General features: G+C 34.9%; 1 protein-coding gene across 2 annotated transcripts; it reads right to left on the bottom strand.

Moving 5' to 3' along the window:
• Nucleotides 1-7,210: 7,210 nt before the first annotated feature.
• LOC147477010 (Glycine cleavage T-protein family) lies at nucleotides 7,211-13,326 on the bottom strand. Of its 2 annotated transcripts, none has more exons than XM_086583299.1 (4): nucleotides 12,945-13,326; nucleotides 11,935-12,519; nucleotides 10,893-11,011; nucleotides 7,211-7,861 (listed from the first exon to the last, which is right to left on the bottom strand). In XM_086583299.1, the coding sequence occupies exons 2-4, from the start codon at nucleotides 12,493-12,495 to the stop codon at nucleotides 7,315-7,317; spliced, it is 1,227 nt and encodes a 408-aa protein (XP_086439425.1). In that variant the 5' UTR covers nucleotides 12,496-12,519; nucleotides 12,945-13,326; the 3' UTR covers nucleotides 7,211-7,314. The 2 variants fall into 2 exon arrangements, with proteins under 2 accessions (XP_086439425.1, XP_086439426.1); XM_086583300.1 differs by having other exon boundaries at nucleotides 13,189-13,307.
• Between the last annotated feature and the right edge of the window lie 4 nt (nucleotides 13,327-13,330).

Raw genomic sequence — 13,330 nt, 5'->3', positions numbered from 1 at the left:
TTGTTAAATGATTGCGGCATTTTCATCATCGTCATCGAAAATTAGTTCACTTACTCTTTCACACCAATTGCAATTATGACTACTAGAACCCAAAATTAGTTCACTTACTCTTTCGCACTAATTGCTATTATGACTACTAGAATCCATGACAAAATATAAAAAGTTTGACTGATGAGAGAAGATGAAGAAATGATGGATGCTTCACCTGTGATTCATCTGATATATAGCGTAGAAAATAGAGGGAAACGATGGGCGCAAAAATGGGTTGGCTCCATAGAAATGGAGGGAAATGATAGACGAGACAACTTGTGTCGTTTATAAAAAAAAATGTCTGGACGGGATAACTTGTGCCGTGCGAAATGGAAACAAGAAATTTTATAATTTTGCGTTGGTACTTGATTCGTTTTTAACCATTTTCATCCCCTAAAAATGAGGTGTCACAATGAAAAATGAAAATACATTGATAACTAGCCAACAAGATTCTTAAACCCATTTTTTAAAGGGATTTTAACATATCCATATCCAATAAATAATCCATATCTATATCCATATCCAATAACTAATACATATCAATTAACTAATCCATTATTTTTTAGAATTTGTTTTTTTTTATCCCATGCATTACATTTTAATGAAATAACCATTTTGTTTTATCATAACACATGAAAACAATTTTAATTTATATTAAATTAGAGAGCAGGCCAAATTCAGGGTTAGTTTGGTAAGAAGGCAATGAAAAAATAGAAAATTTTAAAAACATTGATAATGAGCATCTTGGGAGAAACGGATATTAATATAGGTAGGAAAAACCTAACGATTGGAATTAAAAACCTAACGATTGGAATTATCAACTGTACTAAACAGAATCCATCAGTCCATCACAGAAAGCTCATCCACAAGTAATCTGATTTGATTTGCTATTTGGATGCACAAATTATCAAATTAATTAATGTTTAGCAGGCAGATGATTAGCACTGTACTTTGAAGGAACTCTGTTGTGAAGTTGGTAACTTGGTGTAGGCAGTTAGGCACCGTCTAGTTTAAATCAGTACATGAAGAACGTATTATCTTGGACATTAAATGGAGGACATCATAGAAGTATGGGTCCCCATTTCTCCATTATGTCTAGAAGTGAATGCCTTCTTATAATAAGCATTGCAAAAAGTAGAAAAACCCTTTAAATGGACTTGCAATATTTATTGGTATAAATGAAATTAGTGTTAATTATAGCATCCAGTGTAAGGCTCAAAATATTGCCGACATATCTGAGATATTGTCGATATATATTATTTTTTAGGTATACCGAGATAGAAATATTTGATATATTTCAACTGTTAGATCTGTTTTTTTTTTCTTGATATATTTTGCAATTTCCGATATAACGATATATATCAATAGATATATACGATATATCCGATATAAATTGTTGATTTTGATCGATATTGTTGATTTTGACTAGATATTATTGACTTTGACTGATATATTGACAATATTTTTGATATATTGACATACAAAACAAAATTTTGACTGGTCAACAAAAAAAATAGATATTTTCGATATATCTCGGTTTTTAGGTACATCAAAATATTCACCAAATTCGATATTTTAGTCCTTGATCCAGTGTACTAGGTTGGCTTGTACGGGTAGTTGGTTATTGGTGTATGTTAAACTGTTAAATGCCTAATGAATCTGGTTAGGTACCCTTCTACAAAATAAAAATAAATGAAATATTATTTATTTCAATTACATAAATTAAACGAAAATAGATTGATATGTTAAAGAAAAAATTGACCAATCTTGTTTACATACTTTTGAGCTAGAGCCCAAATATGTTGGGTCTCCCTTCAGAAGTGTGAATCAAATTTTAGTTATAATATTAGATCAATATATTCTAGCTTGTAGAATCCACCATACTAGAATAGGACTAATTCCATACCAAAATCACTCTCAAAGACACATTTTTTTTTTGAAATCTCTCACAATTCCAATTTAAGAACAAATAGCCCGAATTTGAAATTACTATCTTCCAATTTTATTTTTTCTGTCATTTTGGTATAGTGATTGAGTTTGATCTTATATTAAAGACTAACCATGTCAGTAATGATTCTTAATTCTCAACAGGGATAGTGTGGATGTTGTCATGGGAAAAATCTCACTTGGAGAGTGACACATATCTTAGGAAGACGACTAGGCATTCCTGCAATCCGCAAACTAGTTGTTGACATTTCACCTAAGAGAATTGGAACTTAGTGTTGTCCCATAGTTCTTGGCGTCTCCTTTCTTGCACACTACACTAATCATTTCAATTTCCTTCAATATTTCATTTTGTTTAACTTCGTTTCTTTTTTCTAAAATAACTAGCTAGGAAAAATGCACTCAATGAATAATGATAATTACGGTAACCTTTATAATTCAAATTTTATACTTCAAAATTCAAATTGGTGCCAATTATGTGTGACATGAGGAAGTTGTGTCACGAATCACACTTAGAGTGCTATACATAAATCAACAATGACTTCTCTGTACCATACTTTTAAGAATGTTTTGTTGGGTCTCATGAATTTTGAATCCAATATTGTTATGAATTTCTATAGTGTTTTTTTTTTTTCCTTGTAATAATTCTAACATTTAAAAAACTGACTAAACAATGTTAAGATATTGGGTTTTGCAGTTTTTCAATCAACTTGAAATATAAACTTGAAATATTTATGTTTTACCTTTGAATAATGCACTGGACCGATAAGACATTGGTTTTATACAAGGGCCAAAATATCACCGATATATCCGATATATTGCTGATATATATCATTTTTTTTGGTACACCGATATAGATATATTTGATATATTTCAACCGAATATTGAATCCTTTTTTCCCGATATATATCGCAATTTCTGATATAATGATATATATCGACCGATATATCCGATATAAATTGTTGACTTTGACCGATATTGTTGACTTTGCTCAAATATTGTTGACTTTGACCGATATATTGACGATATTTTTGATATAATCGATAATATTTCCGATATATCGACATACAAAACAAAATTTTGACTGGTTAACAAAAAAATAGATATTTCCGATATTTCCGATATATATCGTTTTTAGGTACATCGAAATATTCACCGAATTCGATATTTTGGGCCTTGGTTTCATATACCTTGTTTATAGCTGTCGACTACTTCACCCAAAAATCCAACTAAGAGTCAGGATTCTGGAATGAGTTTCTTTCCCAAGTAAAAACTACAACCATTAATCTATCTCCCTCATTATTACTACTTACTAGACTTTCTAGGGAAAAAATAAATTGTCTACAGTTTACCATGCCAGAATATAGAATCTAAATTTTGATTCAAACACACAAAATTGAATAATACACGTAGAAGATAAACTCTAATTAAATAAAGGGTTAACTGGTATTATCCCCCACTAGATGTAGGATTCACTTCATGAATAAAAGAATTTACCACTTCATACCGATACATCTCTTTTCAACAATGCACCTCTCTTATTATTTTCTCACTTCTTCTTCTAAAGTTTAGACACACACACACACATATATATATAACTTCTCCAATTACTAATTCCTACTAAGCTACTAATTAGAAACTTCTAATACATACTCAATTCTAATATTTATTCTTTCTTGTATTGTCAATATCAACTTGGTTTCCTAATAGATAGCAACTCATATTTGCTAATCACACCACTTTCTAATTAATTAATCTCATACTCTAATTTAACCAAATTTGCTAGATTCTCAAATTAGTAATTCCAACAACACAGAAGAAATGTGAGAAAAATAATATAACTTTGTGCCCATGAATAATCGTGACATGGAGAGATGATATTGTTTACATCAACACAAAGGATCTGAGGGCTATGTGAATTTGCTGGAATGTTGGCTTCACCAGCATAGAGGCTTCCATAAAATTGCATTTGCGAGCTTAAAGTGCAAAAGCAGCCTAGTGTAATGCGTATACGCATTTTTTTTTTTTTTTTTTAAAGGGTTATAGCTAACCCTAACCTGCATTAGAATGAAATCTCTCATACATATACCAAATTCTATCATTCTCCACTATCATAGAAAGTCCTAGACTTAGTGGAGGGATACCAAACACAAATCATTGTCCATCTGTAGCACTAGACTTTGCAATATAGTCCGCAACATGGTTACATTCTCTATACTCATGCCTTATTTCTACTTGCTCATACATAGTTAATAAATGCTTAATAGTGGCAGTAATAATTTAGACAATACCAAAGACTATGTTCAGCACCTAAGATAACATTAACTACCCTCTTAGAGTCTATTCAACCACTATGTTCTTTATACCTAGCATCAACCCTACTTCCAGTCCTATTTCAATTCCTTTCATCTCTTGCATCAAAACAGATCGAGCTCCAGCACTTCCTGTGTAAGTGATGACCACTTGTCCTAGATGATCCCTGATCAAGCCTCCACAACTAGTATCCACATCTGATAAAGACCCGTCTGCATTTAGCTTCATGTATCCTTCAGGCGGTTTGCTCCATCCATGAAGCATAAGTATCTATTATTTGATTATACCGAGAAATAGTACTAGTCCCCAACCTTTCCAGCAACATCCTGGCTTCAAGTGCATCTTGCACTTCTTTGAGGGTTTGATGCAAGTATAAAACTTCATTTTCTTCAAAACGTCATTTGCTACAATAATAGTAGCATGAGCCTTTTCTTTGAATTTATGAGAATTCCTCTCATTCCACACTGCATAGATAGTTGCACATGCGAATGCTCTAATGATCTCAGACTCAGTTGTATTTCTTCTTGTTCTTCTCAAAATATCATTCCATTCCCATGTACATTCTTTCACTGTGTTGCTCAATCCTAGAGCCACCTTGACTCTCGACCAAACCTCCTTTGAGAAGCTATAGTTGAAGAACATATATGTTTGGAGTTCTCTCTATGATAGTTGCATAAGCTACACTCCGACTGAGTTAACACCTTTCTTTGAATAAGCCTATCATGCATAGAAATGCAACCTGCAAACAATTGTCAAGATATAAATGAGTGCTTGGGTATATTATACTTCCCCCACACCAACATATACCATTTAACTTTCTCTTTCGGTGTCTTGAGCAACATGTAGGCATATTTTATGGTATATCTCATGTGCTTGTACGAGTCCACACAACTTTGTCATCTACTAGTTTGCTGAAAATGTCCGTCTGAAGAATTTAAGTTTTTAAGTCACAATCCGGTAAGTTCAGCACTATATCATTCCACCTTCCATCAATTATAAATTCTTCAGATGCAAGGCCAAAGAACATAACGACAGGCATTATCAACTGTGTTGAATATATTAGTATATAACCCATCACAGAAAGCTCATCCATATGAAATCTGATTTGATTAGCCACTTGAATGCACTAATTATCAAATTAATGTTCAGCAGGTAGATAATTTGGTCGGAGAAATTCCCTTCCCCCCCTCGGAGATTGTGGGGGCCCTAGGCCAGCTCTTTGATGGGGCCTTTGTAAAACCTTAAAAAACCAGCAAAAAAATGATATGCAAATTTTATGTGAATTATAATAAATTTTAAAAGGCCCATATATCATTAGGAAGTGTGTGTTCCAGTGGTGTTGATGTTAAAATGTTATAACAGTGTATGGGCCACCGGATTGGGGCCTTTTTAATGGGCTATATCGTGGGGGCCCTATGCCTATGGTGCCTACCCCTCAGAGCCGGTCTGCCAATACTTGAAACCTCTAGTACTATGATTGTTTTCAGCTCTTCGAGTCTATTATACTGTAGTTTGAAACATTTAATAATGTAATCGTCCAGGGACTCAGGGTTATGAACTTATGTTATATGCTCTTCTAACCATGAATATATATGGTTATATTTACCGTGAGTTGGCTATATATACCGTGAGTTTTTCTGCTGTTATGGGCGAGAGGAGGGTAGCTTAGGGATTTTCATTTTAAAGAGAAGTTTAAAGGGTGGAAATAAAAGAGAGAGGAGAGAGGAAGAAATAAAGTAAATTTATTTCAAATATTTCAAGTACAAAAATTAATGCTTCATAATGCTCTACTCGGAGATTGCCAAGATTGTCGAGGGAAAAATCTTAGCTTAAGAAGTTTCAGAGTGACACCATCAAATATGTTTGGACTTTGAATTGTTACATATAAGTGTTGATATCTTGTATTTGTGGGGATAGGGTGAAACAATATTTGTGTGCATAAGATAAGAAGACCAGTTGGCATATGGGAAAATTGCTATTATGCAGCGAAATTGTTGCAATGAAATGTAAATATCTTGTCCACATTTCACTGAAGAGAATTGGAATTTAGTACTGTAAAGTTGTTCAGGGTTTTTGCACACATTACTAATCATTTCAATTTCCTCCAATGTTTCATTTTGTTCACCTGGTTTGTTCTATGTTTTTTTCCTAAAATTAAAACTAGCTGCGAAAGACCAAATTGCACTCAATGAATAATGATAGTTACCGTAACTTTTATTCTTCAAATTTGTGCCTATAAGTGTGATATGAAAAAGTTGTGCCACGAATCACACTTTGAGTGTTGCACATAATTTAACAATGACTTTCTGTACCATACTTTAAGAATGTTTCGCATTGCTCTCTCGTGAATTTTGAATCCAACATCATTATGAATTTCTATAGTGATTTTTTTTCCCTTAGAATAATTCTAATAGTGAAGGCATTGACTAACTAAATTGTAATATTTTTTTTATCTTTTTTTGCTATTTATATTAATTACGTTTTAAGCAAAAAAAAAAAACAAACAAACAAAACAAACTAAAGAACAAACGTGAGTTTGTTGGGATACGGATTCACCGGCATGGAGGCTTCTATAAAATGACACCATAAAATTCCCTTTGTCTGCTTAAAGTGTATAAGTATGTACTGCTAGTATCAACTGTACGTCTGTACTGAATAGAACCTCACAAAAGCTCATCCATATGTTTATTCTGATTTTATTAGCCACTTGAATGCACTAATTATCAAATTAATGTTCACCAGGTAGATGATTTGTAGTGTTAATTGGTCGGAGGACCTCTGTTGTTGGTATGGACAATGTCTAGTTTTGATCAGTATATGCAAATCGTAGTTGCGTGGCCATTAAATGAAGGCCCTTTCTCCATTCTGTTTAGAAGTGAAAACATTCAAAGGGCGTTGCAAAAAGCAGAGAAGCCATTACAAGTGGACTTGCAATTTTCATGGTATAAATAGAATTAGTATTAATTACAGCATCCAATATCTGCAGAAACAAGAGAAGAACAGAAAAACTCGACCACTCACTGTGAACTATGTTGGCTTGTAGTATTTGGATGGCACAAATGGCATTTTTGTCACAACCCCATCATAGGATTTTCCTCGAATAACAACGTTGACCTTAGTACCTGCCTTATGGGACCCTGATTTCACATATCCCATACCTATATTCTTCTTGAGGCATGGGCTGAATCCACCGCTGGTCACCTCTCCTAGACTCTTCCCCTCGCCATCCAAGATCTCACAGTGGGTTCTTGGAGGGGGGCCAGAGGAAAAGAATCCAACACGTCTGATTTTTGGACCCTCCTCGATCTGTTTGAGGATGACCTCTGCACCTAAAAACCCACCTTCTGCTCTTCTTCTTTTTCCAATAGCCCATGTAAGTCCAGCTTCAACAGGTGTTACATGCTGCTCCATGTCATTACCATATAAGCACAATCCTGCCTCAAGTCGGAGACTGTCCCGAGCTCCCAACCCTGTCAACCTAATTTTCTCTTCAGATTTCTCCAAAATTGCTTTGGTAAGATCTAAAGCATTCTCTGAAGGTACAGAGATTTCAAAACCATCTTCCCCAGTGTACCTAAAAAACTCATGTAAAGATCTGGAAGTTAGCTACTACCCATTTTCTAGAAGAATATAGGGTATTAATCTTTACAGAAAGCAAAGCATCTGAACATTATCAATCAATGTTTTAGTGAGTTTGAGAAAAAGACCTGGCTACCGTGGGGACTGGGGTGTGATGGGATATTTATCTACTTAAATGACTACTTCAAAACAATGAATATAAATTCCTTGACTTCCTAATTTAAGGTCTCATTTGAGTTACTAAAGCAACAACTAAAAGATTACTAATAACTCACAAATAAACTACTGTACGCTCTACTAAAGCATGAGAATGACCCATATCACTGTTTCTATGCATAAAAGCCCGTGAGTCTTTATGTGTTTGGGATGCTTTCCCATTTTAGTTTCTTCTTATTCTATTTGTTTAGCACCGGAGTCAAGTTGACCGGATGACATACACTCGGGTATTTTCAGTGGAACATCATATCTCTGATGGATCCTCAATACGTGTAAGAATCTGAATGTGTGTGTATTTAAAAGATCCATTCAGCAATCTGATGGTCCAGAAAGGAAAGCTGATGAATGGATCTTTTATATACTGATTAAGGGAAAAAAATGAAAAAAAGAGAGAGAGAGAAGTTTCGCACAATTGAAAATATATACTGTTCGTTTGAAAATGCAACAATACCTTCTCTTTTTTTTTTTTTTGGGGTTTTGCATTTTGGTCCTACTATTAATAGCGAAATTAGAGTTTGGTCCACGATTAATCGTTTATTGTAGTTTGGTCCCAGATTGACATTAGGCCATCTATATTTTAAAAATACCCCAATTACCCCTCACTCCAACCCTCTTCTTGAATCTAGGGTTAGAGAAATGGACATGAAATGAATTTTCTCAGTTAAAATTGGGGTATTTTAAATAATGGCCCTTCTCTTCATTAGATTTGGACTTTTAAAAAGGTTGGTGCGTTGTAAAAAAAGCATGGGTATTTTCTGGTAACATTTTCTAGGGTTTGTTTGACTCGAGTTTTGTGATTGGGGTTATTTTTGTTTTAAATAATTAATATTTAAAAATTGGGACTTTTTTGTTTTTTTTAAAATAAATGTTTCCCCATTCCATATGAATTGTTGCTTATATATATTTTAAATTCAAAACATAATTGACTTAAATGCATTAGCTATAAAATGTTAGTTCACTCGCTCATAACTCTCTCACACAGATAACTGAAATGGGGAAGGGGAAGGGTAAAGCTAAGGCTAATGTTGATGCTAAGGATAAAGTTAGGAAGGGTGAGGACTACCCAGATCACTTTATGTCTACAGTGAGGTTTGGTTATAACAATTGGCCTAAAGATGAGGTTATGGTTGCTAGAGCATACGTTAATCAACATGGTGATGATTCATATAAAAAAGTTGTGTCTAGTTAACTGTGCCTGTAGGATTCCCATGTGATAGTTCAGATAAAGATCCAGAGGAGTTATACGAGTCTGCTTTCTTTGAGGTTTTAGAGTGGTTGGATCAGGTTATCACTCTAGATGATGAACCAACTGTTGTTAAGGATGATGATGAGGATAAGGGTTAGGCTAAAGGAGAAGTAAGTTCAACTGAAGCTAGGGTGGGTAAGGGTCAGGCTAAAGGAGAAAGAAGTTCAACTCAGGCTAGGGTGACTATGCAAGCTTTAATGTGTCCTCAAGAGTACCAAGTTTTGCAGCTTTCACTCGAGAATAAGAGGAAAAAGTGATTGTGCTATGTGGTCCTTGTTTGTGGGATGATTTGCAGTTTGATGTTGTCTATGTTTATGTTTGTTTTATGTTCAATCAAATGACTTGATGTAATCAAATGAATATTGGGTACCCATGAATGTTTCATGATGTTATGTTGTTTGATGTTCAATCAAGTCTATGTTTATGTTTGTTTAATGTTCAATCAAGTTTATCATGTTTTAATGAAATGAACTTCCACCCATCTCAGTTTTGAGTATTTGAAGAGGATAAATGGGTAGTTTACTTGTGGGGAGGTGTTTGCAAACAAGATGTAGATGGTAGAAGATGGCCTTATGAAGTAGAACACAAGTACCAACGGCTAGTTAACTGTTTTGTTGGATGTATCTTGTGATTTGGCCACGCTCATTTGATGATGTAAACAAAAATAAAACATCACGTGACTAATATGCGCAGGGCATTCTTGCCATTTAAAAAAATGCTAGAATGTACCCACTTTCAACCGTTTGCCACATTCACAGTCAACGCAAAGTCAACTAACTGTAACGGCAAATTGGCTCAATTTGGGACCAAACTGCAATAAACGATTAATCGTGGACCAAACCCCCCTTTTTTTTGCTGGACAACAACAATATCTTCTCAAACTGAAGTTTGAAAGCGTGAGTAATAACTGCCGCTTCATCGTTTTTTTCACAATAATAACAATTAAACATAGACCTTGACCAAATGTGCACGCAACATTGTAGCTCTTATAATAGTAGTAGTGAATTCAAAATAATTGGCTTTAATTACTGAAATTTTAGTCAAATGCCTTTGTGTATCAAACTATCAATAGAATATCCTAGTATACTATAATGGATTGGTTAGGGAGAACGGCCAACAACAGAATCCCTGACTAAAGTTTGAAAGAACGATCAGCAAAATTCTACAAGTCAGTCATGTTCCTAACCTAAGCCCATTCGTTTGCAACTGAACTTTTCAAATAAATGAACCAGCTAAGTTAACAAGAATACACATCCATATATTGGTCTCTCGTTCGTACTAGGAAATGCCAATTAAAAGTCAAGTACACCTATTTTGTGTGAGGGTCTGGGGGTAGGGAAGACATGAAAGGCAGTGACAACATTGAGCCCATGCCCCCCTCCCTTGTCTACTACTTTGTGGGTTGTTTTGTCAGTGCACAACGAAACACAGCCTGAGCAACAACTTTATGAATACAAATTGTCAGCAACTTAAACCCTAAAAGAAAAACTACAAGCTCCTAAGAACATATACTTCAACTGTAATCCCTGAAAGATAAGTGGGAAAACAAAAAAAAATCACATACCCAGTTCTTGTGATATAGCAATGGACTCCATTTATATCCAACATTCGGAACTCCCCAAAGTATACCTTGCTCAAATCATCTTTCGTCAAATGCTGAAGAACTGGCGCAGCAAGGGGGCCCTGTATCAGAAATAATCATGAAACTTTTTATATGATATGCTGCGACAGAAGACTGGGTCAATCTAGAAAACTTGGACTGTTATGGCTGTCCCTAGCTTATTCAAAAGTTGCTAAAAATCATAGAATGGGAGTCTTGGTGATGCATCTAGGGTTCTAAACCCTTGATACTAGTTCCATATTGGTTTATATACTTTTAGGGCTATTTCTAATTACGTTTAGGTGCTATTTTGTTGTTTTTTGCCATAGGTTATTTTTGGGGTTAAATTTAATTCTGATTAGGTATAATAGTTTCTAAATTTGAATTAGAAGGCTAGCTTGGCCTGGACCATTCACAACCCACTAGAAACAATGCAGCTACAATCAACAATCAAGATGTCTCCCACACCTTCATTTGTATTTTAATGGCTGTCCTCCGCTCATCCTTGCTTAGTGACATATATTAATCTGTGTTACCGTAGTCTGTTTAACTGGAGATTTAATCAGTGTGATATGCTCATAATCCTTTTTATATGAGATGACAGTTTTTAGCTTGTTGGAGAAGCAATCAACCCTCATAAAGTCATAGGGACTAACCTCCAGAATTGAATGACTGCTAAAACCCAATTCAGAAGGTCTGAAATGGCAATGGAGCCCTTCTCAATCGGTAAGTGATAGTTGATGAAATGGAAGGCCAACATTTTATTGTAGACACAGCCAATCTGAATTTTTTTGTCACGTGACTTTTATTTTTCAACTTTCGCGCTAATTTTTGTACCTAAGTATTTATTTACAACCACAGGAAATGGAGCCTCAGAATGTTGCAAATTCCTAAAATGCATACAAAGACTCTAAGATCAGATCAAAAAGTGCCTCCTATTAGGACAAATGCAAACACCAATAACCAATCATGCCCAATAGAAAGAGTAAAAAATACGAAAATTAACCTGCAGAGCTAGAAGAGATCTCTCATCATGAATGTGCCATGAGACATCACCACCCTTGGCCTGGAATGCCTTCATATGCCCTCCAATGTGGTCCAAATCCTTGTCGCGACATCCCGCATTGACAACCAGGTAAATGTGATCATCCTTCACTTTGGTAATGACCGTATCATCAATTGCTCCTCCCTTCTCATTTGTAAGAACAGAAAGCGTTCCAGTCCCAGGAGCAAGCCCAGCAATATCACCAATCACAAGCGTTTCAAGGAATGGAATGCAGTCCTTTCCCTTGAGGCTCAGTCCACACATATGTGAAACATCAAAGAGACTTCCATTTTCTCTACAATTCACAGTCGAATCCATTATAGAATCCTTGTACTGGATTGGCATGCTCCATCCAGCAAATGGAACCATCTTCCCTCCATTGGCAACATGAAAGTCATACAGTGCCGTCTTCTTAAGCTCAGCTTCAGAAGCAAAGTAACGACGGGCTACAACTTTCTTATCAGTTTGAGCGAGGCGGCGCGTGATGGACTGTCCAAGCTGCCACAAACCTCCTCCTCTCATCCTTATTCAGTGCAAAAAATTGATCTGTTTGGCTCAATTAGAACACAAAATGTAATCCATTAGTCATAATATCCAGATGGGCACTTCTCAATACCATAAAATATTTAATCTTTACATGTTTCAATGCATGCAGTGCAACTAAATCTTCTTGTAAATCTTTAAAAAAAAAAAAAACTATTGAAATCTCATATAGGGAGTTGGCAAAAAAATTCTAAATCCTCAAAAGCATATATAATGAACACATATGAATGTGAGAAACAAGGATGGGCATGAGTGAACTAGTCTAAAAATCATTGTTAACAGAGCAGATAGTATATGAGAAAGGCAATGTTAGATCTATAAATGAATCTAAAATAAGGCCAGCAATCAGAACAAGATAAAACATATATAGCAGGTTTAATATTTGATGAAATACGCAAAAGAGAAACGCAGATATAAATATAGTTCACCTGGAAATAGAGAGAGTGAGAAAGGTTTTGGTTTCAGTTGTAGGCTTATATATATATATAAGAGAGAAAGGGTTGGTGAGTTGAAGAAAGAAAGGTGATCAAATGTACATGGACGTGTAAATCTGGATTCGATAATAATATATAGTTTTTATTAGAAAGTTTTTATTTTTGGTAGTATGTAGATATATTTTGAGTGGGTGGCTGAAGGTTGCATCCTCAAAAATCAAGATGACCCAATCCTTACTGAGTGGTAGTTGGTGCCTATTCTCTCTCTGCTCTAATCTCGATTTCTTTTTAAATTCCGACAAAGTCCAAAACGATGCACTGTTGGTACCATGTGATAGAATTTTAAAAAATCAAATGGCACCACTTGAAGTGGCACATAA

The sequence above is a fragment of the Coptis chinensis genome, chromosome 9, assembly GCF_015680905.1.
Source record: "Coptis chinensis isolate HL-2020 chromosome 9, ASM1568090v1, whole genome shotgun sequence".
NCBI lineage: Eukaryota > Viridiplantae > Streptophyta > Magnoliopsida > Ranunculales > Ranunculaceae > Coptis > Coptis chinensis.
The sequence above is the reverse complement of the archived record's forward strand: the minus strand, read 5'-3'. Positions and strand labels throughout refer to the sequence as shown.

What these genes read in the sequence shown, in the direction of transcription:
- LOC147477010 (XM_086583299.1), bottom strand. Translation starts at nt 12,495, where the DNA reads ATGAGAGGAGGAGGTTTGTGGCAGCTTGGACAGTCCATCACGCGCCGC. An exon ending in GATCTCTTCTAGCTCTGCAG is followed by an intron (nt 11,012 to 11,934) that starts GTTAATTTTCGT and finishes TTTCTGATACAG; the next exon opens with GGCCCCCTTGCTGCGCCAGT. An exon ending in TGCTATATCACAAGAACTGG is followed by an intron (nt 7,862 to 10,892) that starts GTATGTGATTTT and finishes TGAGTTTTTTAG; the next exon opens with GTACACTGGGGAAGATGGTT.